The sequence below is a fragment of the Cucurbita maxima genome, unplaced genomic scaffold (genome assembly GCF_002738345.1).
Source record: "Cucurbita maxima cultivar Rimu unplaced genomic scaffold, Cmax_1.0 Cma_Scf00009, whole genome shotgun sequence".
Taxonomy (NCBI): domain Eukaryota; kingdom Viridiplantae; phylum Streptophyta; class Magnoliopsida; order Cucurbitales; family Cucurbitaceae; genus Cucurbita; species Cucurbita maxima.
The window spans coordinates 5091979-5118037 of record NW_019272025.1 but is presented as its reverse complement, the minus strand read 5'-3'; the positions used below and the strand labels follow the sequence as shown (position 1 = coordinate 5118037).

At 36.4% G+C, this 26059-nt stretch overlaps 3 protein-coding genes and 1 pseudogene across 6 annotated transcripts; 3 read left to right on the top strand and 1 right to left on the bottom strand.

Annotated features, from left to right (window-relative positions):
• Positions 1-1068: 1068 nt before the first annotated feature.
• LOC111483848 (integrin-linked protein kinase 1-like) lies at positions 1069-9151 on the top strand. Of its 3 annotated transcripts, none has more exons than XM_023130196.1 (13): positions 1069-1650; positions 2396-2470; positions 2579-2674; positions 3311-3396; positions 3636-3756; positions 4522-4601; positions 5606-5668; positions 5958-6082; positions 6716-6801; positions 8011-8132; positions 8306-8417; positions 8526-8624; positions 8896-9151. In XM_023130196.1, exons 1-12 carry the CDS (start codon positions 1330-1332, stop codon positions 8622-8624), a joined length of 1386 nt encoding a protein of 461 aa, XP_022985964.1. In that variant the 5' UTR covers positions 1069-1329; the 3' UTR covers positions 8896-9151. The 3 variants fall into 3 exon arrangements, with proteins under 3 accessions (XP_022985964.1, XP_022985962.1, XP_022985963.1); XM_023130194.1 differs by having other exon boundaries at positions 8931-9099; XM_023130195.1 differs by lacking the exon at positions 8896-9151 and having other exon boundaries at positions 8526-8864.
• Positions 9152-9607: 456 nt separating this feature from the next.
• LOC111483816 (elongation factor 2) lies at positions 9608-15777 on the top strand. Of its 2 annotated transcripts, XM_023130137.1 has the most exons (5): positions 9608-9759; positions 10174-10225; positions 10300-10387; positions 10944-11194; positions 13362-15777. In XM_023130137.1, the coding sequence occupies exons 2-5, from the start codon at positions 10223-10225 to the stop codon at positions 15549-15551; spliced, it is 2532 nt and encodes an 843-aa protein (XP_022985905.1). In that variant the 5' UTR covers positions 9608-9759; positions 10174-10222; the 3' UTR covers positions 15552-15777. The 2 variants fall into 2 exon arrangements, with proteins under 2 accessions (XP_022985905.1, XP_022985904.1); XM_023130136.1 differs by having other exon boundaries at positions 10944-13553.
• Positions 15778-16179: 402 nt separating this feature from the next.
• On the bottom strand, positions 16180-17403 carry LOC111483897 (HVA22-like protein f). The gene is made up of 5 exons (XM_023130275.1): positions 17246-17403; positions 17100-17126; positions 16882-17004; positions 16540-16786; positions 16180-16455 (listed from the first exon to the last, which is right to left on the bottom strand). Exons 1-5 carry the CDS (start codon positions 17290-17292, stop codon positions 16429-16431), a joined length of 471 nt encoding a protein of 156 aa, XP_022986043.1. The 5' UTR covers positions 17293-17403; the 3' UTR covers positions 16180-16428.
• A 4917-nt stretch (positions 17404-22320) lies between these two features.
• LOC111483900 lies at positions 22321-25547 on the top strand (annotated as a pseudogene).
• Positions 25548-26059: the final 512 nt, after the last annotated feature.

Below are 26059 nucleotides of genomic sequence, written 5' to 3'. Positions count from 1 at the left end.
GAGGTGTAGAGTCCAATAATTAGGAAATATGAATAATAGTTTTCTTATTGATTTTTGATTTTTGATTTTTGATCTTTAAAATTGCCTTCAGTTCCTAGCAATTTGTTAATCATGGTTTTCATACTTAAACTAAATTCTTGGCAAAATTGAAACAAAAATAAAATTTTAAAAATCACAATTTTGTTTTAGTTTTCAATCATTAATTAAAACACTACTAAGTTATGGATTGACTGTAATCAAATGGTGTCGTTTGAAAAGTGGCATATTTCAGAACCAAACAGTTGGACGAACCTTCAGCTTGCGACAAGCCGACAGGTGACAACAGGCTCCTACGTAAGCAAACGAAGATCAAGTCGGCCACTTTTTTGAAGTGTCTTTGTGACTATAAGCAGCAGCCCTTTTCTGTAGGAAATGGCTGAAGATGACAGTCTTGGTGTGTCTCTGAGCTTGCACCGACCGACTCCGTTCATAACCATTAGAAAAATGGTTATTGTATAGGCAACTTGGTTGGTCTAATCTTAATCTTTGCCTTTGAAAAATATCAATATTTTGAATCTAAATATTATAGACATATCAAATTAAATAAAATTAGATCAAATTAGAGATCAGATGGTTTAAATCAAAATGGTAATTTTAAAATATTTTAGAAAAAACCTTTCCAATTATAACCTTGTAATCTAGTGAATTTAGTGAATGTTAAATGTTAAAAAATATCCTAAATTTGTTTCAATTATATTCAAATTTTGAAATATATTATTTTAACTTTTGAAATTTATCTCAAAACAGTCCTTGAAAGTTTTGTCGAAGAAAGAAAATTTAAGGGATTTTTTCTTCTTCTAATATTTAGATTTATTTACACAATTGGGAGAAAAGTCCGGATGGTTTTGAAATAAAAAAATAATAATAATAAAAAATAAAAATTAAAGTTTTCAAGTGGGATTTTATAATTATATTTTAATGAATTTATTATAATTTATTCGAGGAAAGTGGGCAAGTAGGGAAAGAAAAAAAGTGATGTTAAATACTGCAAACTTTTACTTTATACGGTAGCCTGACTGAGTCGTAGTTATCTGTTTATCGGTACTAAGTCGCCGTCTAAGCGACACAGTCCCATCCCAGCAGAATCGCCAGCTAACTATCCCTCCTTTTTCATTTTCCTTAATCTCATTGTCCTTCAGAATCTCGAAACTCCTGCGCTGAGGATGGGGGGAGAGGAATTCGATTCCATTGACCAACCGTCTTTGGAGGAATGCAGTGTATATTAATTTTGTCTGTTGTATGGTTTTTTGAGGTGGTGGCAATTTGGATCTTCCCCCCTCCTCTTCCTCCATGGATGGTAGTGTACGAGCTCGTTTCCCACTCGGAAAACAGTCATCGCTCAAGCCGGAACGTGAAGATTCGGCTGTGGTTACCGATGAGCTTGATGATTCGATCGTGATTGAACCTGGGATTAAGCTCATGTATCTGGCGAATGATGGCGATTCGGATGGGATTAGGGAGCTACTGGATTCGGGTACCGACGTGAATTTTCACGACACTGATGGCCGAACCTCTTTGCATGTTGCTAGTTGTCAGGGCAGGCTGGACGTCGTTGAGTTGCTACTCGAACGTGGTGCAGATGTCGACGTTCAGGACCGATGGGGCAGCACGGTGAGTTTTAGGATACTCTGTTTCTGGTATATTACATTAGGATGGCTGCTACGTTTTTTGTTTTTTTGTTTTTTGTTTGTTTTTATTTTTATTTTTTATAGCTTATTCGACTTCCCTGGCTTCCAAATACAAAAATAAAAGAAGGATGTTAATATCAATTTGAAAATTTGGATGATTATCTTATGGTTGAATTTCTTCACATTTTTATGAGCAAAATTGTTTATTGTTTCAATTAGCACTATTGCTTCTGCCACATAACTGAACTAATACCTCTAATGTTATTGAACACATGAGGAAAATGAAGTTAGCAGTGTCCTGGTTTCTGATTGGTTCTTTAAGGTTTCGCTAAACATCCACATATGTTAGATGGTTGAAACATGGTAGTTGAAAACTGAAAAATATGTCTGAAAACAGTCAGATTGGTATGTTGGACATTGCATAAGCGATTGGTATAGTACCCACAATATGAATTTTCTTCTTCTTCCAAACGATGTAAAGAGGGGTGGATATTTGAGCCATGAAAAGTATTTCTAGTGCGAATATGATGGATTTAACTTTTAACTGTTTATGGATTCTACCTTTTGAAGTATTGTTCCTCTTTTTAAGAAACAGTTCGTAGTTGGCTACCATACTCATTTACTCATGGTACTTAATATCCATTCTCTGTTTCTATTTAATAATCTGGGTTAAAAGAAGGAAATGGTTGAAGAATTTAAAGTTATAGAATTTATTTTGTGTTTAATAGCCTCTTGCAGATGCCATTTATTACAAGAATCATGATGTGATCAAACTCTTAGAAAAACATGGTGCAAAGCTACCGGTAAGATACTGTAATTAGCACTTGTAATGTGCAATTGCTTTTATTCCGTATGTTCTCACCTCATTGTACTTACAAGTTGCTGGGAAGATTCCCTCTTGTATATCCCAGATGGCTCCAATGGTAGTGCAAAATGCTCTTGAAGTTCCGGAATATGAGATCGATCCAAATGAACTTGATTTTTCTAAGAGTGTGAACATTACAAAAGTAAGTTTGCGTTCATGCTATGCTATCAAGTTTCTTTAATACATTTTCTATTTTCTGAAGTATTTTTCTTTGTATATTAATATGATAACAAATTCAAAAGTTTACTTAAAATTGAGGAATCTCTAAGTGAATGAACTTTTAAAATTTTCAATGGGGATATGCATGACAAAAAAGCTAGTACAGTTCCAGCCAAATTTTCTGTTTAATATTAATACTAATTTAAGGATTCTGAAATTAACAGGAACAGAAGGATTTCAGTCACTTTTTAATCCTACGATTGCAAAATACAGTTATCAAAATTCTCACTCCTGGTCTGAGCATTGTGGCATAGGCATGGCTTGCTAAGATTAGAAAACTACATGTTTGGATCTCGATTAAAATTATGTCAATATTATCTAGCTTATGGATCCCTCATACTTTCTGTTTGATTTTTGCATTTGCACGTTGTTGAAACCTATTATAGTTTGAAGAAAAAATTGAAGATGTGGCCAATTTATTCTAACTCTTTGCGCAATGTAGATCCTTGTTGATATATACATGTGAATTTGGGTGCTATTTGTTTATTTAACAGAAACAAGAAATCAACTGACTTCAATTTTGCTAGTCCTCTGAATCCATTAAAATATAATTACACAGGGAACTTTCTGCAGTGCTTCTTGGCGTGGAATTGAAGTTGCCGTGAAGACACTAGGCAAGGATGTTTTCTCCGACGAGGATAAAGTGTGGGTTTGATTTTGTGAAATCATTATTTCTGTTTCTTATGTTTATTATGCTTCTTTTAACTCATCATAGTTGGAGGTGGACTTGATAATTCCCCACAATTTTGGGTACTCTGCGTATCAGATTATTGGAATTCCATTAATGTCCATTTGGATAGCTCTACGGCTTTCCCTTCTATTCTGTTAGATATCGAAACTTAATCTCTTGATATCTATCTTATAGTAAAGTTTTAATGTTACAGGAAGGCATTTAGGGATGAACTTGCTTTACTACAGAAGATACGGCATCCTAATGTTGTGCAATTCCTGGGAGCTGTAACACAAAGTAGTCCAATGATGATTGTCACAGAGTATTTGCCCCAGGTCTGCCCTATTTTCCAACTTTATTATATGAAGGAAGTTTGACCACGTTCTTCTTTGGGGAGCTTTGCAATATTATTCACTTTCACTGCATTCCTTTAAACTTTTTCATTTGAAATGTTCAAGTGGTAAATCAATATGGTAAAATAGATAGCTGTTCATGAAGTTTTAGGATAGCATGTTACAATTTGTAGATGCATTAGTGTTATCATCTAGATGTATTCTATATATGTTCCCTAATGGTTTTGTTTACCCCAGCATGTTTTCTTTCAAATTGTTTCCAAGAAAATCTGCAGGACAGTATTCCTATGTAATACCATGTTGTAAGATTAAAGTGAAGCAGCGGCCTTGATATGTTGAAATCTTTCAATCTTGTAGAAGTTGATGTGAGCTTGAAATTAGTCTTGAGGTATAGTGAATATGGAGAAAGAATAATGCATATTATGGTCTATTTGAGTAGGATAGAAGGTAACATTTCCATGCTGGAGTTGTAGCTAAGGTTTTTAATCTTTAATTTATTCACACATTTCCATGTTTAATGCTTTTGTATGTAATAACTTGAAGAATGTTTAACGGCACTTCACATAAATCATGACCAACTGTGGGCAGTTATTGTTTCTATTTCTTTGTCTTGGTGTCCTATATTCAAGCTTTTTATAATTACTCCCTCAGTTCTATGTGTCAATTTGAAACAATTTTTGCAGTGCCTTGTACATTTCATATATCACTGAATTGTTTTTTCTTATAAAAATTTATTTCTTTTTCCAGGGGGACCTTCATGCATTCTTGGAGTGTAAAGGTTCCTTGAAGCTACCAACAGTTGTAAAGTTTGCTCTTGACATTGCAAGGTCAAGTCAGTTTAATGTTCCTTTAAGTTGTTAGAAAGTTTTTTTCAATCTGGAAAATTGGAAATTAATCAATTATTATTTTAAAAAACATTCGTAAAAAAGTATGATGTGGCCTAGTGCTGCTTCATATCACTAACATTTGGCTAGAGCACGTATTGATCCTTGCATTTAAGGTGAAAGAAGTTGTCTTTACATCATTCTGAAATTGGATTATCTTGATCGCCAGTCACCACTCAAGATCCTTGCATTTAAGGTGAAATAAGTTATCTTTACATCATTCTGAAATTGGATTATCTTGATCGCCAGTCGCCACTCAAGATGGCTCAGTCATGAAAAAGGACGTGTAGCATCATATTTGGGATTTTGGAGGAGATCACCATCTTTTTTTCATTAGAAACTGGCAATGAAGTCATTACCACTAATTTTAGTTTCGATATTATTCTCAAGCCAAAAAATAACTAAAATTGTCCATGATTAATGGAAAGAGCACATGAGATAGAAGGTGCACGTTAATATTTTCTCTCAAGAGAATTATCTTCATAACAGAAGATGACATTGGATAGCTTGCATTTTGACTCTAAGATGTTGTTTCTGATCAGTTCTAGTTCCATTTAGTGTTGGAAGAATCATGTAGCTTGAATTGGATATAACTGAAAAATGTTTATTGACCTTGTAGATTTTTCTACCCAAACCATGTTAGAAAAGTTGTTAGACGGATTTTTGTTTTATGTTTCTACTATTCGGGTAACTGAGTTGTGCCCTTCATTATAGTATATATGGCCATTTTGTGTGTTGGTTGTTTGCTCTAATATGTTATAATTTAACTATGCGTGAGGTCTTATTTTTCATGATTGGAGTTCCTTTCTCTAAAGGCTCCCTTTTGTGGGCTTGGTTTTTCTTATGCACTTATATTCTTTAATTTTTTTCTTGATGAAAGTTGACTTATAAAAAAAAAAGAAAAAGAAGTTATAATCTTACTAACATAATTCTAATATATTTTGCAGGGGAATGAATTATTTGCATGAGCATAAACCTGAAGCAATAATCCATCGTGATCTTGAACCTTCGTATGTTTTTATCTTTTCTCCCTTACCATTTTATCTTTAGAGATGGTTATATGAAAAAAAGATTGTGAAATGGCTAGAGTAGATCACTAAGGTGATGGTTTAGACTGTAGAACTATAATTAACTGAAGTCAATATATTGGAAGTGCCTAATATTATTTCCATGGTGCACTTGAAGAGTTGGGCTAAGTTACCAAATGCTAAAGAATAATATGGCATGAGATGTAAGTTATCAATTGCTAAACAATTTGAACTTTGAAGGTTGCTTATTTGTTTATGAGTAAGACAACAGAAACATACTGCGGGATGATTCTGGACACCTGAAAGTTGCAGACTTTGGAGTTAGCAAACTTCTAAAATTTTCTAATAGAGTTAAAGAAGACAGACCTGTGGCTGTGACATGTCAGGAGACTTCATGTATGTTTATACTTTTACTGAAAGTAGTTTTCTTTTCTTTCTCCTTTTCTCCTCGATATGTTTTCAGAGGGACGGTGTTGAATGTTATAACATATGTATTGTGCTGATCGTGGCCTTGATTAAAATATTGATGTTGTTATCGATATTGAGAATTCAATTTTACAGATTTATCAATATCGATCAATCTTTCTGTAAATAAAAAAATAATAAAGAAAATGGAATTAATAATCAAGTTGTTTTTAGTTCCAAACTAAGCTATAGATGTTGTTATTTAGTATTTATATTGATATTGGGATTAGTAGACGCTTTTTTTTTTTTTATGGGTAATTATAAAAGATATTAGAGGTGATTAATTCTCAATATCAATGTCAGACCGTTTGGTCTACGAACATATCAACGAATATTTCACTCCTTGTATGGGAACTACTTTGGACCCATCCACTACACTGCTTTGTGATACGCATGTCTAATTTCTAAGAAGATCATGCTTAATTTCGGTCCAAGCCTTAGTTGCAACAATCCTTTCACTTTACTAAAAGAAAGTATAGAATGAAGACCCGTTATGAAGTTGTTATGTATTGTGTGTATATTCTCTGTACCCATTTATGGAAGTTGCTGGTTTCTCTTGTACAGGGAAATATGCTGCACCTGAGGTTTATAAAAATGAAGAATATGATACGAAAGTGGATGTGTTTTCATTTGCTTTGATATTGCAAGAGGTGAAATCTCTCTAAATGATCATTCTTCTGTGTGTTGCAATGTCCAACTTGTTGTGTCTAGTTCATGCTTTTCTTGGCTATGACATTTTTTTTTTGTTTCGTACTGGTACATATTGTCATGCATTGTCAATTATCCTCAGCTGAATTATACTTGTACACAGGTACTTTTGTATTGTTTTTGCTCAAATATAGTTTTCATATAGTTGGCAAATATATGTGTGCCTTCACGCTCACTAAGGAAAATAATTGCTATTGCTGCAAGGCAATGAATTTCAGTATAAATATCCCATGCATGTCTAATTGTTAAATTGTACTTTTCTGAAGCCACTTCTCACACAGTTAATAATTTCCAGTTGATTGATGAAGGGTTCTCCAAGCTCAGTTTATAGACTATACTTGCTTTCTTCTGAGCTAATTAATTAGCATTCATATTTCACCTAGATGAAGATATGCATTTTTTTAAGATCATTTATTGACTTGTTCTTTTTTAAATAAGATGTTTGTAATTTAGAAGTGGACTTTGATATAGGATAAGTGAACCAGTTATTTCAAAAGCTCATAACCAATAGTATTGAGTCCAGTCTTCTTTAAAACCAAGCTCGAGAGACTATTCTAGTCCAATCTGTTGAGCCCATTTATTTGGAGGCATTCCTAATAAACCCGATTTGGCTGCCCAATAAACTATCATAAAACCTCCAAGGGGAGGTGCCATGTTTGGAAGAAGTAACTGCCAAGGAAGACACTCTCACTTCATCAACTAGGAAAGGCCACATGAAACCAACACTTAAATTCACGACTTATTCAACAAGTTCTGATATCTGTTTCTGGAACTTGATGCTTCTTCTTTGATTGTCGCTTTTCCTTTTCCATGAAGGAAAAATAACAACTATCACAAAACTTCCAACTGTCATGACACCCCCTTCAGCTCGTGAGAAGAGTACTACTTTTTTCCACCCCCACACCCACATATGTAAATTGAATTAGGAGGATAGCTATGCCAGTCAGTATGCTTTATTGGGAGAATTTTTATCCATCAACTTGAGGCTGTAGCAAGTTTTCCTTTCAATTGAGTTACTGAAGTGTATATATATATATATGGTCCTTTGTTGAATATTCACTCAATTGTAGGCTTTGGATTTATAATTCGTCGTTAATATTGGTCCGATGTGCTCTTGCTAGTAACATGTAATATTTTATGGATTGATGTAGATGATAGAAGGCAATCCACCTTTTTCAACAAAGCCAGAAAATGAAGTACCCAAAGCTTATGTAGCTAATGAACGGCCACCATTTACGGCTCCACCTAAGCGTTATCGGCATGGAATACAGGAGTAAAGTCCTTTTCATTTTCATGCTATGTGCTTGCCTACTAGTTATTGGCTATCATATTTTCTTTTGTTTGCCAGTCACTTCGTAGTTGGAATATTTTTATGTTTAGTTTGGCTCATTACAAAGCATGATAAACTTCTGTCAAGTCTTAATTCCTGCACTTTCTTGTCTACAGACTAATCCAGGAATGTTGGGATGAGAAGCCACATAAAAGACCCACGTTTCGGCAAATAATCGAAAGGTTGGAGGATATTAACACTCAACTTATGCAAACACGAAGCTTGAAGGTGCACAAGCTCTCTCTCTCTCTGTTAATCAATCATACTAACAACCATTTTGCTTCTCATCATTTGAAATGTAACCATAGCCATTTTTGTCACATTAATTGTTTACAGGTGAATCCATTCTGCAATTGTTTCCGGAACCTGAAAGCCTTATTTACAAGTGAAAGGACTAATCCAGGCAGCAGGTCTTCTTACTCGGAAGCCAAATGAGTTAGTATTCCTCGAGATTCTCGGTCTTTTCCTTCTTTCTCTTCCATACACGTCGTGATGTTTTGTTACTGGAAAGAATGTCTATAGCATCATCTTGTGCACATCTTTGGCTTATTATGCCTTGGAAACATAGCTCAAACATGTTTTGCTTGTTCTTTGCCTTACTCTGGTGTCTTTCCAATATGTCTACCTATTTCATCAATTGGATCATCCCTGTCAGTATTACTTGTTTCAGTTGAAGCTCTTTTCTTTTCTTTTATTTTCTCCTTAGCATCCACAGAGAAGAAATATCCTTCATCTTTGTAGTTGATGTAATGACGCCCCATGAAGACCTGATACCTTGCTAAACAAGATTATGAGAGCAGCAGCTCATCTTGGCACAAAGCTCGGCAATTATGGGGCCAAAATCTTACCGGGGAAATCATCGTATTGGCGTATTAGCCTGATATCTATTTTGGCTTGTGACGACGTTCTAAAAAGTAACTATTTGGTCATTAATATAATAATATTATACAAGTTTCAGAATATATGTGCATCGTATACATGCTTATGCCTATACGAAGCTTTCGTATCAATTGGCAAAAGCAAATTAGAGACTAAAATGAAAAACAACTTGAAAATATGAATCAAACTTGATTTAAACTATTTTATTTTTACTCTTTTTGGAGAAAAAAGAGATACTTCTTTCGCGTTTAATTGATTAAGTTTAGAGATTTATTAGACATAAAATAATAAAATTGAATATTGAATTTTTTTAAAAAAATTAAAATTAGGGGCTGAAGTTGGAAGTCTTTCTCAAATTTAGGGCACCATTTTGCAAATAATGGTCAAAAGTAAGACAAAATGCCAAACACGCTACATGTGCAAAAAAAGGAAAAGAAAAAAGTGGAGGAGGTTACTTTTGCAATTTTCAGTTTGAGGACTTGGTGGCCCAGCCCAATCGCAAACCCTAGATGGCGCTCAGAGGAAATGCTTCTTTGATACCGCATATTCGGCGTCGCTATCACTTCCCACCACCTCTTATTCCTTCTCTCACGCACGCTGTTTCGGCGCCTGTACTATTCTTTTGTGGAGGCTCAAAGGGACAGTCTCTTCCTTTGCTCTCCCTTCATCGTCTCTCAGACTCTTCTTTCTTGTGAGCTCTCTCTCTCTCTCTCTCTCTCTCTCAGCTGAATTTATTCGCAATTGTATCTGTGTTCGTGTTTGCTCACTCGCGCTCTTTCTGTAGGTTTGGTGCTAATGAGATCTGTTTGCTCATTTGTTTATATTCGATGAATTCTTTCGAGATCTGTTTTGGTTGTCACTAGTATTCGATGGATTGAGTAATTGAAAGAATTGTTTCGATGCGTAATTAGAGTAGTTTCGTTCAGGTTATGGTTATTTTTTTTAATGTTAGAATAATGAGATTTAAGCTGGTGAGTTTGCTACGCTATATCTTGAGATTTTCTCTTTTGATATTATGTTTGAAGATAATAGTTAAATTTGTTTTCACTGTTTGACCTGATTATTTCTGATTATTTTAACAGTAGTATACTTTTTTCCCCCACAGTTTAAAATCTCTAATCCGCGGACGTCGTGAATTTTGAAGACTTGTCAAGATGGTCAGTATGCTTACTCTTAACGATCTGCAACGTACTTTTTCACTTTAATAATCTGTAATCTTCTATGCGTTCAGGTGAAGTTTACAGCCGAGGAGCTTCGTCGGATTATGGACTATAAACACAACATTCGTAATATGTCTGTTATTGCTCACGTCGATCATGGTAAGATATTCTAATTGAACTGTTTTTTAGGCTTTTCAAATGTGATTTAGAGAACTATATAAAAATTTCTGCTGGACATTAAATATAAAGTTACGCACCCAAATTTTGTTTCCTTAGAGATACTTCTAGCGCGTGCACAGGCCTATTAGAAAGGTACTTTTGCTGATCTATTGACACCTTTTTTTTTTTTTTGAAAGAATTAGTAGGATATTTAAAGATAAGGAAACTCCTGCAGACTAATAATTTATTTACGATATTTTTGTTGCGACTCTCTCATGGTGTAAATTTTATTATCCTCTGCTCAACCATTATATTCTCACTGATCTCTACAAAAACTAGAAGAGTTTTGTTTGGCTTTCTTCTCCTCTTTTGTAATTTCATATCATGTTTCCTAGGAAAACTATTGATAGGCTTACTATTTTCTCATTGACATGAAGTATGAGCATTGACATTAAAAAGGAAGCTTTAAGAGCATGGCGAACTAATTATAAATTGTTACTATACATCCTTTTTAGCCCTTATTTTATCTCCCAACCTTTTTTTTTTTTCATTTCAGGGAAGTCCACTCTTACAGATTCTCTTGTGGCTGCTGCCGGTATCATTGCTCAAGAAGTTGCGGGTGATGTTCGGATGACAGATACCCGACAAGATGAGGCAGAACGGGGTATCACCATCAAGTCGACTGGAATCTCCCTCTACTACGAAATGTCTGATGAATCATTGAAGAGTTATAAGGGAGAGAGGAATGGAAATGAGTACCTTATCAATCTTATCGATTCGCCTGGGCACGTCGACTTCTCGTCCGAGGTTACAGCTGCTCTACGTATTACCGATGGTGCCCTTGTGGTGGTGGATTGTGTTGAAGGTGTTTGTGTCCAAACGGAGACAGTGCTTCGTCAGGCGTTGGGAGAGAGGATTCGACCTGTGTTGACTGTTAACAAGATGGACAGGTGCTTCCTTGAGCTTCAAGTAGATGGCGAAGAGGCTTACCAGACCTTCCAGAGAGTTATTGAGAATGCTAATGTGATCATGGCTACATACGAGGATCCACTTCTTGGTGATGTGCAAGTGTACCCTGAGAAGGGAACAGTTGCTTTCTCTGCTGGTTTGCACGGTTGGGCTTTCACCCTGACCAACTTTGCAAAGATGTACGCCTCTAAATTTGGAGTGGATGAGTCAAAAATGATGGAGAGGCTTTGGGGCGAGAACTTCTTCGACCCTGCCACCAAGAAATGGACCAGCAAGAACACTGGATCTGCAACATGCAAGCGTGGATTTGTTCAGTTCTGCTATGAACCTATCAAGCAGATTATTGCTACTTGCATGAATGACCAGAAGGACAAGCTATGGCCTATGTTGCAGAAGCTTGGAGTTGTCATGAAATCTGAAGAGAAGGATCTGATGGGTAAAGCATTGATGAAGCGAGTGATGCAAACATGGCTCCCAGCAAGCAGTGCTCTCTTGGAAATGATGATCTTTCATCTCCCTTCCCCGGCCACGGCCCAGAAGTATCGTGTTGAGAACTTGTATGAAGGTCCACTAGATGATGCTTATGCTAGTGCCATCAGAAATTGTGACCCCGAGGGACCTCTTATGCTTTATGTATCAAAGATGATTCCTGCATCGGACAAGGGCAGGTTCTTTGCCTTCGGTCGAGTCTTCTCTGGGAAGGTTTCAACTGGTTTGAAAGTTAGAATCATGGGTCCAAACTATGTCCCTGGAGAGAAGAAAGACTTGTATGTGAAGAGTGTCCAGAGAACTGTCATTTGGATGGGAAAGAAGCAAGAAACAGTGGAGGATGTGCCTTGTGGTAATACGGTTGCCATGGTTGGGTTGGATCAATTTATCACCAAGAATGCTACTCTGACAAATGAGAAGGAAGTAGATGCTCATCCAATACGAGCCATGAAATTTTCTGTATCTCCTGTTGTGCGTGTGGCTGTTCAGTGCAAGGTGGCATCTGATCTTCCCAAGCTTGTGGAAGGCCTTAAACGTCTGGCAAAGTCAGACCCTATGGTCGTGTGTTCCATGGAGGAATCTGGTGAGCACATTGTTGCTGGTGCTGGAGAGCTGCATCTTGAGATCTGTCTGAAGGATTTGCAAGACGACTTCATGGGTGGAGCTGAGATCATAAAATCTGACCCTGTTGTCTCTTTCCGTGAAACTGTCCTTGAGAGGTCATGCCGCACAGTGATGAGCAAATCCCCCAACAAACACAATCGTCTATACATGGAAGCACGACCCATGGAGGAAGGACTGGCAGAGGCTATTGACGATGGTCGCATAGGCCCACGAGATGATCCTAAAATTCGGTCTAAAATTTTGGCGGAGGAGTTTGGTTGGGACAAGGATCTCGCGAAGAAGATTTGGTGCTTTGGTCCTGAGACTACTGGCCCCAACATGGTGGTTGATATGTGTAAGGGAGTTCAATACCTGAATGAAATCAAGGACTCCGTGGTGGCAGGTTTCCAATGGGCGTCTAAAGAAGGTGCGTTGTCTGAAGAAAACATGAGAGGCATCTGTTTTGAAGTGTGTGATGTGGTTCTTCATGCTGATGCCATCCACAGAGGTGGTGGTCAAGTTATTCCCACAGCTAGGAGGGTAATTTACGCATCTCAGTTGACAGCCAAACCCAGACTTCTTGAGCCAGTGTACCTGGTGGAAATTCAGGCCCCGGAGCAAGCTTTGGGAGGTATTTACAGTGTTCTTAACCAGAAGCGTGGACATGTGTTCGAGGAAATGCAGAGGCCCGGTACCCCTCTCTACAACATCAAGGCATATCTCCCTGTCATTGAGTCGTTCGGATTCTCGAGCACTCTGAGAGCTGCAACTTCTGGCCAGGCTTTCCCTCAGTGTGTGTTTGACCATTGGGACATGATGTCCTCAGATCCATTAGAAAGTGGCTCCCAAGCTGCACAGTTGGTTGCTGATATCCGTAAGAGGAAGGGATTGAAGGAGCAGATGACTCCANGAGGTTACAGCTGCTCTACGTATTACCGATGGTGCCCTTGTGGTGGTGGATTGTGTTGAAGGTGTTTGTGTCCAAACGGAGACAGTGCTTCGTCAGGCGTTGGGAGAGAGGATTCGACCTGTGTTGACTGTTAACAAGATGGACAGGTGCTTCCTTGAGCTTCAAGTAGATGGCGAAGAGGCTTACCAGACCTTCCAGAGAGTTATTGAGAATGCTAATGTGATCATGGCTACATACGAGGATCCACTTCTTGGTGATGTGCAAGTGTACCCTGAGAAGGGAACAGTTGCTTTCTCTGCTGGTTTGCACGGTTGGGCTTTCACCCTGACCAACTTTGCAAAGATGTACGCCTCTAAATTTGGAGTGGATGAGTCAAAAATGATGGAGAGGCTTTGGGGCGAGAACTTCTTCGACCCTGCCACCAAGAAATGGACCAGCAAGAACACTGGATCTGCAACATGCAAGCGTGGATTTGTTCAGTTCTGCTATGAACCTATCAAGCAGATTATTGCTACTTGCATGAATGACCAGAAGGACAAGCTATGGCCTATGTTGCAGAAGCTTGGAGTTGTCATGAAATCTGAAGAGAAGGATCTGATGGGTAAAGCATTGATGAAGCGAGTGATGCAAACATGGCTCCCAGCAAGCAGTGCTCTCTTGGAAATGATGATCTTTCATCTCCCTTCCCCGGCCACGGCCCAGAAGTATCGTGTTGAGAACTTGTATGAAGGTCCACTAGATGATGCTTATGCTAGTGCCATCAGAAATTGTGACCCCGAGGGACCTCTTATGCTTTATGTATCAAAGATGATTCCTGCATCGGACAAGGGCAGGTTCTTTGCCTTCGGTCGTGTCTTCTCTGGGAAGGTTTCAACTGGTTTGAAAGTTAGAATCATGGGTCCAAACTATGTCCCTGGAGAGAAGAAAGACTTGTATGTGAAGAGTGTCCAGAGAACTGTCATTTGGATGGGAAAGAGGCAAGAAACAGTGGAGGATGTGCCTTGTGGTAATACGGTTGCCATGGTTGGGTTGGATCAATTTATCACCAAGAATGCTACTCTGACAAATGAGAAGGAAGTAGATGCTCATCCAATACGAGCCATGAAATTTTCTGTATCTCCTGTTGTGCGTGTGGCTGTTCAGTGCAAGGTGGCATCTGATCTTCCCAAGCTTGTGGAAGGCCTTAAACGTCTGGCAAAGTCAGACCCTATGGTCGTGTGTTCCATGGAGGAATCTGGTGAGCACATTGTTGCTGGTGCTGGAGAGCTGCATCTTGAGATCTGTCTGAAGGATTTGCAAGACGACTTCATGGGTGGAGCTGAGATCATAAAATCTGACCCTGTTGTCTCTTTCCGTGAAACTGTCCTTGAGAGGTCATGCCGCACAGTGATGAGCAAATCCCCCAACAAACACAATCGTCTATACATGGAAGCACGACCCATGGAGGAAGGACTGGCAGAGGCTATTGACGATGGTCGCATAGGCCCACGAGATGATCCTAAAATTCGGTCTAAAATTTTGGCGGAGGAGTTTGGTTGGGACAAGGATCTCGCGAAGAAGATTTGGTGCTTTGGTCCTGAGACTACTGGCCCCAACATGGTGGTTGATATGTGTAAGGGAGTTCAATACCTGAATGAAATCAAGGACTCCGTGGTGGCAGGTTTCCAATGGGCGTCTAAAGAAGGTGCGTTGTCTGAAGAAAACATGAGAGGCATCTGTTTTGAAGTGTGTGATGTGGTTCTTCATGCTGATGCCATCCACAGAGGTGGTGGTCAAGTTATTCCCACAGCTAGGAGGGTAATTTACGCATCTCAGTTGACAGCCAAACCCAGACTTCTTGAGCCAGTGTACCTGGTGGAAATTCAGGCCCCGGAGCAAGCTTTGGGAGGTATTTACAGTGTTCTTAACCAGAAGCGTGGACATGTGTTCGAGGAAATGCAGAGGCCCGGTACCCCTCTCTACAACATCAAGGCATATCTCCCTGTCATTGAGTCGTTCGGATTCTCGAGCACTCTGAGAGCTGCAACTTCTGGCCAGGCTTTCCCTCAGTGTGTGTTTGACCATTGGGACATGATGTCCTCAGATCCATTAGAAAGTGGCTCCCAAGCTGCTCAGTTGGTTGCTGATATCCGTAAGAGGAAGGGATTGAAGGAACAGATGACCCCACTTTCCGAGTTCGAGGACAAGCTGTAGAACACTTGCCCAGCCTCTAATTGAGTTGTCTGCCCTCGCTTATTGGAAGTTTTTTTGCATACTGATCTAAGAGACCCTGTTATGTTACCTTTAATTTTTCTTTTTGAATGAGATTGAGGATTGTTTTCTTTTTTTTTTTGTTCGCACGCTAGAGGGAAGCATAAAACTTCACAGTGAAGACCGGTAGAATTGGTCTGTATCCCTGGTTTGGATATTTTTTGTTTAATGCTAGTTATATTTCATAAAAATGTATGTGGTGTAGCTTCTCTTAAGGTGGAACAATTTTGTGTCTCATCATATCTGAAATTTTAACGGCGTAATCCATCTTTGATACGTCAATTGCTTACAGGTTTAAGCCATTCAGCTATTGTCACTTGAACCTCAAGGTGCTCAAGTGTTATCACTTCTATAAGAATGACGGAAAGGACTAATCCAAATTGCAGATCATCTTACTCCGCAAGCAAATGAGTAAGTCCTGTTCGTTTAGAATCATAATCTTTTATTATTTGTTTATTTTTCTGTTTTCCTTGGATGAGATAGACTAGGCTGCCTCAACTGGTTTCCTCATATCATGTCTGCTTCTTTATTTTAATTAGACCATCCTTTTTTAACTTTGTGGGAAAAGGAATATAGGATTTACTTGTCTCAATTGATTTCCTGGAATTTAGGAGAACATTATTGTTCGGTAGGAACTCGTGTTTTTACAGCTATTATCCACAGAAAAACCAAGCACCCTTGATTGTTTTCCCTCTTGTGCAGAATACACAATATACAAGCACACAATATGAAATCGTATTAGTAGAACCCAACCATTACTCAAGCCTTGTAATATTAAATCATCCATTTTTCTTCAACTTCATCGTAGAAGGATTTCTTCTCAGTGTTTCTTTGCTTCTTTTTCAGCCTACAAAATCAAGTCTAACAGGATTAACATCATAGATATAAGTATTATAGCAACAAAATTTGAATATAAATAGAGGCAGCTTACAGCTTTGACAACTCGTTCAAATGCATCGGGTCCATATCTATCGATATAACGCTCCGCTGATTTCCTAGAATCCAGAGTCATCATCTGGAGAACTTTCTTTTGATTCTCTGGATAGTTCGGGTTCACATATCCCCCAATCTTAACATATTTCCTCACTATATTCTCGTAGATAGAGGCTGCCCCATTGAAAATTGGTAGAACCAACCATAAACAAGCCACGAGCTTAATGTATCCCCAAAGTGGAATCCTGCATGCCATCCCATAGCCTTTAAAATGTAGACTTGAAGAAGAAGAAGAAGATCCTCAAGGAATAGTTTTGTGTATTAAGTACTAGAATTATACCAAACCAGGATTTTCCAAAATGTTAGTTCGAAGAGGGTTATGAGGGAGTATATAACCCAATAACTCAACCATTGCCGGCCATCAAGACTTGAAGGACTCTCAATAGCTCTAATTGATGCATATCTGTTCATTCATATGCATTAACCTTTTATGAATCATCTCTTGCAGCCATGAAAAAGGACACAAGATTTAAATGCAAATGGATTATGTGCACTTACAAAGGAAAAAGAAGCATCACGCCAGGCCTGGATCAAGGAGAAGGCTAAATTTGTCAAGCAAGGTAATGATAAACAATGACATAAACAACAAGATATTTGGGTTTTGAAAGTTAAGAGAGACACTCCCCCAAAAGATTAGTTTGTACCCAATTATTGTATACAAATATTTAGCCATAGCTCCAAGAATACCCATCTCTGACGAACTAAATCTTTCTTGTGTTCAGCTGCAAAACAAACTTTGGAGTATTTGTTCTTTCAAGAATGATGAAAATGAAGGAAGAAGGTTGGGTTTATAGGGAAGTGCAATAATTCTGAAGCTGAATAATTAAGCAAGGTAAAGAATGTCTGTTCCAGCTGTTCTTTACCCGCACTCCAAGCAAAATCCACAAACTTCAAAGGAAGTCGATCAATGGATGGAATGAAACAAAAAGGTAGAAGAATACAAGGTCCTTTCCATGCTTTTCAACCATTCCAACTTGCATTTATAGCCAGAAAGGTTTGTAGGTATATACCTTCCCTTTCTTCTCTTTCCTTTTTGCCTTCCCGAGTCTTAATTTTGTTCCTTCCTCGACTTTATCTAGCTAAATCTTATAATTATAGCTACGTCGTACATGTCATTACTAAGTTTCGAAACATTAGAGTAATATTGTGATTTTTGAAGGAATAGAATTACGGTAATACATAATCACTTTGATATGTTTTACTTTTACTTGTTTTTTCTTCAATATTGGATGTTCATATTGATGTTTGCAATATTTTGTCAGGATGGAATCCAATAAGAATCTTTGAAATTTTATCTTTGTGAAATTAGTGTGGTGAAGAATGCTTCTGCAATTGGGTCTCAGTGCATAAATAATGGGATGGTGATTGAAAAGGAATGGGCTTGGATAGCCAATCCAAAGATTCGATCTTGAGAAAGTAGGATGCGACATGTCGGTCTTGTCTCGCCATTCACTTCCTACCGGTTGCTTTGGAACATGGTCGACATGACCACGTGTCGGACTTCATTTATTAGCCGCAAAGTCCAAGTTTTTACAGCTTCGGTTACGAAACGACATGTCATTTCCCGTGTTTTTGGATTTGGTTAATCCAACTTAACCAACCCACTTGCTTTTGGATTTCTTTAATGGTAATACTTTTATAATTTGAAAATTTGAGTGTAATTGTGTATTTTGATGGTTAAATCTCAAATTATGAATACTATTTTTCAAATACTTTCAAAAAAAAAAAAAAATTACTTCGACTGTGTTGACCTGACATATACTCATATGTACGTTTTCTTGTATATTTGGACGATGAATTTGAATTTATAAAAACAAATTGATTTATTAAATATAAATATAAATTTTATATTTGGTGCCGCCCTAAATTTCAATTTTGAGGACGATTAAATAGATATAAATTTGTAATTAAAAAATTTGTGTTAAATATTGCTAGGTTACCTGGTATGATTGTGACATTATATTACGTGGAATTCATGATATTAGGTAGTAAACATTGAAGGAGTCTGGCATCTTTCACCGTCATTTTCATCTTTAATTACATTTGTATTTACTTTATGCTCACCTTTTCTTCACTATCTTTTCCTTTTTCTATATTTATTATCTTTTTTTCTTTTTTTTTTTTCATCCTCTTTCCCTTTTATTTTTTTATTTTTTATATTTATTTTGATTCTAAACTCTTATATACTAAATTTCTTTAAGAAATTCTGAAACGAGTGATTGATGAAATTGAAGTAGACGCGATCGACGTTTAGTCGACTCTACAAGTGCACCCTTTCAAGTTTGCTCCTCGTTTCAAGTGCTCGTGCATATGAAATAGATTTGATAGTCATAGTTAGATCTACTACTACCTCGTCATAAAAGAACAAAGTATGGGACAAGACCTTTTCAGAAGCAATGGTACGGAGTGTCTAAGGTTGTTGCATCATGACCAACTCGAAAGAGTTGAAGTTCAACGTGACCTTGTCACTAGAAACTTTGAAAGTAATCAACCGCCTTCTACAGTTTCAAATGTGGCACGGTCGCGCTTTAAAATGTGAGGCTAAAAACGATACGTAACAGGCTAAAGCAGACAATATCTGTTAGTGATAAGGTTGAGCTGTTATAAGATATCTTTGACCAATTGATCAAAGATTTGAATCAACAAACCAATTTCAATCATAAAAATATCCTCCAAACTATGATCAAAGCATCAAAATATTGAAAAATGGTACAAACTTAACATCAAAACACTCATCCTAACGTATTAAACTTTGTTGAAATTGAGATTTGAATGTTGAAGTTTGTTCCCTAAATCAAAGCTGTTTGATTTTGACTCTGAATTTTGATGAAATTGATAAGAAAATAAAGGGAAAGAGAAGCATGCATGCACCTGTTTCATAGTGCTTTAATTAACAAGTTGCATGTAATAACATTGACAAAGGGGGATGCTTTTCCTCCCCCTTTTATATTATACTTCTCCTTTCCTAGTACTGTCAGTCTTTGTCCCCTCCCAATGTATTTCATTCATTTTATTTCACCCTTCTAAACTACACTCATTTGAGCATAATTTAGCTGTTAATGCAATCGTTAGTTAGTCCATTAATCTATATATGCTATACAATCTTATTTCACGAAAAAATAAACGACACCCACAAATCAAAAATCTCACTAGATTTAGTAATGTCAACTTTCACTCCACTGATGCACGAGCCAACACAGTTCAATCATATATTTGACTCAACTGAGTCATTAAATAACCGATTAGCACAAACACAGAAGTCTCCTTTAAAAACTGATAAAACGAGGATGAAACTTGATTTGATGTAAGAGGAATAGTGGGAATAATTGCATAGGTAGTTTTCCCTAATGGCCTAATTTCATTTGGGTTTACAAGAAAATGGTAAAAATTGAAGTTGGGTATGTGAGAGGGAAGAATTCAAAAGGGTGACCAAAAAAATGAAGAATCAAAACATGGGTCATAAAATAGGATACCAAATCAAGGATGGATAATGGCCTTTCTTGGATACTTGACCCTACAAAATAAGGACCCTTTGAATGGCAATTTTGCAGCTCAGTATCTGAAAGCTGCATATACATATATGTGTATATATATATATCTATATATGTATATATATGTGTGAATAATGAAGTCAAGAAAGAAATAAAGAAGATGAACAGGAAATTACATAGGATTCTTATTTTACTTTGGAAGATATTCTTTTGGGGGTTGAAAATTAAAGTAACGATGATCTTCAGTTGCTATCGTCATCGTTATCTTGTTCGACAAACCTATATTTCCATCGTCATCTCTTACAACAAAATTTGTATTTATGTTGAAACCTATGTGTCCTTTCGGAGAATTGAATGTTGGTATCTGCATAATGTTGATGATTTAATTATATGATGTTGATAAAAATATCAATGTTGGAAATAAAATCTTATATGTTAATAAATTTGGAATTTTTATTTGGTGCTTTTTTAAATAAGTCATCCATCTTTATTAGTACTATATTATTATTATTTTTTTTTTATCTGGACTTTTCTATTGATGTTTCTACCTACTCGAGAAAACGCTACAAGTTTGTAGAAGGCCGTTTATCCATCTATCTAAGAAATGTTTCGTTCTCCTCTTTAACTGAGATCTCACAATCCAGGGGCCCAACATCCTCACTGCACGCTGCTTGGTGCCTGGCTCTATGTTTCGCTCCCCTATCCAACGAAGATCTTACAATTCAAGGGGCCCAACATCCTCACTGACAGACACATCGTTAGTAGATATTGTTCATTTTTGCTCATTACGTATCATCTGTTAGAGAAAGATTTCCGTACCCTTATAGGAATGTTTTGTTTCTTTTTTCAACCGATGTGGGATCTCACAGTTTAGGGCCAACGTCCTCGCTAGTACAATGTCCAATGTCTGACTCTGATACCATTTGTAACAACACAAGCCGCGATTTTAAAACGCATACTAATTATAATAAAATACTTAGAAACATAGTATATATATATATATAGTGAAAATAGGATTTAAATGTACTTGTTTTTGCACATCTATACAAAGACATATTTTGAAGCAACTTTCCCTTCATACTTCACCATTATTATCAATTATAGCCTCTCTCTTTGCACACCTTCAAAAGCTCTCTATATATAAATGGACAGAGTGATAATTCTCTTTATTGGATATTAATTTCATATCCTAAAATCTATTTCAAAATAGTTTTAAATCTAGAATACAATGTCTAACCTCAATAACCCATTAAAACTCAATAATTATTTTCGATTATGTCCAAAATTATCATGTTTTTCTGACCGATATTGTTCTCTTTGGGTTTTTCTTTTTGAGCTTTCATTCAAGGTTTGTAAATCGTGTGTAAGAGAGGTTTCCAAACACTTATATCTCCCTAACCGACGTGAGATCTTACAATTCACCCCATTGGGACCCAGCGTCCTCACTAGCACGCGTTTCACTCTCTAATCTAATTTGATATTAATTAACTTGAAATATTGAGCTTCATCTTCAAAATAGTGAAGGAATCTTCCAATGAGAACATACCTCTAACGATTCAAGCCCACTGTTAACCGATATTGTTTTCTTTAGGCTTTCCCTTTCGGGCTTCCTTAGAAAACATGTATGATACGGAAGGTTTTCATACCTTTATAAATAATAGTTCGTTTTCTTCTGAGTATCTCACAATACCCAATAAGGCTATTGGGAAGGGTTTTGTAAGTTTGCATGAGTAAACAGAGGGTCTAATTCCAACCAATTTGTGGGTCACTTTTCAGAGAACCTTTTATGGGGTACCCCTTCTTAACTTTTACCCATAACATGAAGAAATGGGAACCCTAACACTCTCTCTCTCCCTATAATTTTGTTTCCCCTAATTTCTCTAATTTGATCTTTCTTCTTAATAAAAGCTAAGTTGGATTAAGGCCTTCATTAACCTCTTTAATTTCACACCAACAAAATGGTAATATGAAAAATTTCAATCTACTTTTCTCCTTTAAATACTTTTCCTATAAACCAAACCCTACACCTTTTTCCACCACACCCTTCACTAAAATCTGATCTCCCTTTTCTCTTCGTGTTCTTCCCTCAAAGTTGAGCTCACCCAGGTTTGTTTTCTTCAAAATCTTCAAACCCCATCTTCAAAGTTTGAATCTTTAGGTGATTTTGTGGCAGATCTAGTGACCAAAACCAAAACCCAAGTCTTTTTTTTGTGTGTTCTTTGGTTCAGATTTCAGCCACGGAGTTCCCAAGCCAAGCTGGAGAAGGATCTGCCTCTTCCCACAAAAAAATGGGAAGAGGTAAGATTGAAATTAAACGAATTGAAAATACCACAAATCGTCAAGTCACCTTTTGCAAGAGAAGAAATGGTTTGCTTAAAAAAGCTTACGAGTTGTCTGTTCTTTGTGATGCTGAAGTTGCCCTCATCGTCTTCTCCACTCGTGGCCGTCTCTATGAATATGCCAATAACAGGTTTCACAACTTCAAATTCTTCCTTCAAACAACAAAAAAATTAATCATTTCTATCTGAGCTATACAGATCTGTGGTTAAAGCTTAGGGTTTAACCTTAATTTTTTTTTTTTTGAGGAAATTAATGAATCCATGTTTTTAGGGTTTTTTTTGGCTAAAAATGTCATCCATCTATAATCCGTCACCCTAACCTGTCTGTCCCAGATGATGGTGTCATCGCCCTCATTATTTCCATTTTTTCACCCTTTTTCATTACTTTTAATGTTCTTGCTCAACTTTGCTTGGAAAAATCTGATTTTTTTCAAATGGGTTTGTTAGATAGCGTTTGATTTTATCTGGGTTTTTGTTTTTCTTCTTAATTTGTTTTTCTAAGCTTTGAATTTATTATTTTATCCTCTGATCTTAAGAGAATTGCTACAATTCAATTTCTTGATAATCAACTCATCTTGTTTAGTAAAATTAATTTTTTTTATATGATATTTGTTTTGAATTTTTAGGGTTTAATACAAAATATAATCAATTTCTTATTTACAATTTTGGCAGGTTTTTTAGTGTAGAAATTAATGAATTTTCCACACAAATGATCAAATTATGACAAAAAATTTTAAAAATTAAAAAAAAAAATTGAGAATGGATGAATAGTAATTAGAATAATTAAAAAAATGGAAAATAGTATTTTTTGTGGGTTGTACAATAATTAAATGAATAATATTAATACCATTTTCTTGCAATGTGGAAGGACCGTTCTGCCCTCTCAAACTTTAATTTGTAGCATAGAAATAGAAAAAGTTGGGAAATAGCTTCCTCTTCTTCATAGTTTCATATTTCATGCCTTTCAATCTCTCTCTCTCTCTATACCAATTTAGCTTCAGTCAACTCACAACTGGTATTCATATTAATCAAATCCGACAAGAAATTATTGTATTTTTATTATTATTATTATTATTATTATTATTATTATTTTGGGGAAATTTGAAAAATCCCATTTGAAATATTATTGATTTTAGGTTTGGGAGAGTGGAAGGGAAAGTGTGTGTAATTCATTTTCTTTTGCAATGCAAAAGAGAATCATTCTATTTCTATGAAACTTCGATCCTCTCCCCCTTATCACTAATTTAGACCCTTTTTTTCCCCTCCCTTTTTAATGATTTTAAAACCCATCAGACCCATTTATGATAGCCTCTCATTGATGCAAACAAATAGCTTAAAATCTTTCGACAAGAGCATCAATAACACGTTTTGTTAGATCCCACGTCGATTATAGAGTTACTTATAAGAGTTATGAGGCTTACGGCGATATTTAACGAGCTAAAACAGACAATATTTACTAGGTGTTTACATGTTTATGGGTATCTAGGAAGCTTAGATTTACGAAAATCATGTATTAGAGTACATATTTATCTGAGAATTACGGTGATATTAAGGGGCTAAATTGGACAATATTTGCTAGCTGTGAATTTCGATTTAGAAGTATGGATTTGTTCGAGAATTAAAGTGGATGAAGAAGAAATGGGGATGAATTTGAGAAGCATTGTCGAACGAGGAGGATTTAGAATTTAGGGTTTCGGGTTTAGAGTAATAGAAAAATGAAAAGAAATATAAAATAAGGTGGGGGGGTGTTTGTTCACACTGCAATCATGGTCGACGAAATTAAGGTATCACATGCCACCACCCATTTTCTTGGAATCCCTCCTGTCGGTTTTATTAGGTGTGATTCTCTTTCTTTTATCTATATATAATATTATATAATATTAAAGTATTTATATAATTATATTTAACATAATGTTTTTAGTTTATTAAATTTGTGGGTAATATATTTGTGAATGAATGGTTAAAAATGAGTACAATTTTTGCAGTGTTAGAGGAACCATTGAAAGGTACAAGAAAGCATTTGCTGACTCTTCCAATTCTGGATTATCAGTTGCAGAAGCTAATGTACAGGTAATTACATGTTTTCTTTTTTTTTTTTTTTAAGGAACAAAAAAGTTAAAAACACAGATGAACAATTAAATATGAATTTTTTTTTACAGTTTTACCAGCAAGAAGCATCAAAGCTGAAGAGACAGATCCGAGAGATTCAGAACTCAAACAGGTTTGTTAATTAAAGTTCCAAAACACACACAAAAAAAAGAGTAAGTTTTGTATGAATTTACAGTGTGAATTTCATCTTGCTCAGGCATATTCTTGGTGAAGCACTCAGCTCATTGTCTTTAAAGGACCTGAAAAGCTTGGAGGGCAGATTGGAGAGAGGAATCAGCAAAGTTAGGGCTAAAAAGGTCTCCCCTTTTACTCGATTTCTTCAACGTTTTGATATAATTAGATTAAACTCATTACAATCGAGCGTAAGGAAATCTTTGTGTTCGAATCCCATAATGTTACTTTTCGTGTTAAAATCGTATATATTTATGCGTTTGAGTTCACTAGTGATTTAAAATCTATTCGGGTTCAAAATTGAGCGTTTTGATGGTGTGCAGAACGAAACCTTGTGTGCAGAGATGGAATTCATGCAAAAGAGGGTACGTATATAACATAATATACGAGATTATTTAGAATGATTTTTTAGATACTTAAAAAAGGGTTGAAGTTTTTCTTGGTGTAGGAAATGGAGCTTCAGAACCACAACAACTATCTAAGAGCACAGGTCAAATTCTTCACCTTTTCTCCTCGATAACACAAATCCCTCAAGAACAAAATACTCCATTTATTTCGATTATGTTGATACGTCACATTATTTATAACATCATTCACATAAATTTAGTTCGGTTTTAATAGATTGCTGAACATGAAAGAATACAACAACAGCAACAAACGAACATGATGCAAAGGGGAACGTATGAGACAGTGGGAGGAGGGCAGTACGAGGAGAACAGAAGCTATGGCGGCGTGGGGCTTATGGATTCCGACACCCATTACGCCCATCAAGACCATCTCACAGCCCTTCAGCTCGTTTAAGTGTATAACCCTCCAAACCAAAAAAAAAAAAAACACAAAAAAACACAAAAATCTTGTTGTTGTTATTATTATTATTATTATTATTCTGAATCTGCAACCAACCAACCACCGAGGATGTCAAATAATACTGCCTTTTGAAGCTCTCTGCTTCTGGCTGAGATAATCTCATGGTATTTATTTTTGTGTAGTGTTCTTATGCTTCATGCTACAATCAAAACCCTCAACATAGACTCCTTTTTATATATATATATATAAATATATTATAAAACTTTTTTTGTATTTGTGATATTTACTCGTTTCGGGTTATGATTTGTTGATGTAGTTGTTGGGATACGATTGGGTTCGAATCAGTAATATGCTCGACCCAAATTATAAATTTAGTGTATGTATTGTGAAATATTGTAACGACTCATGCCCAAAATTTAGATTAGAATTTGGAATCTCGATTCAACATGGATGACCTGGAGATTCCTCTTAAATCTTCTGCGACATGGCAGTGTTACTTACTCTTTGTAATTTTCAGGAGGTCGCCTAACATAGAATTGAT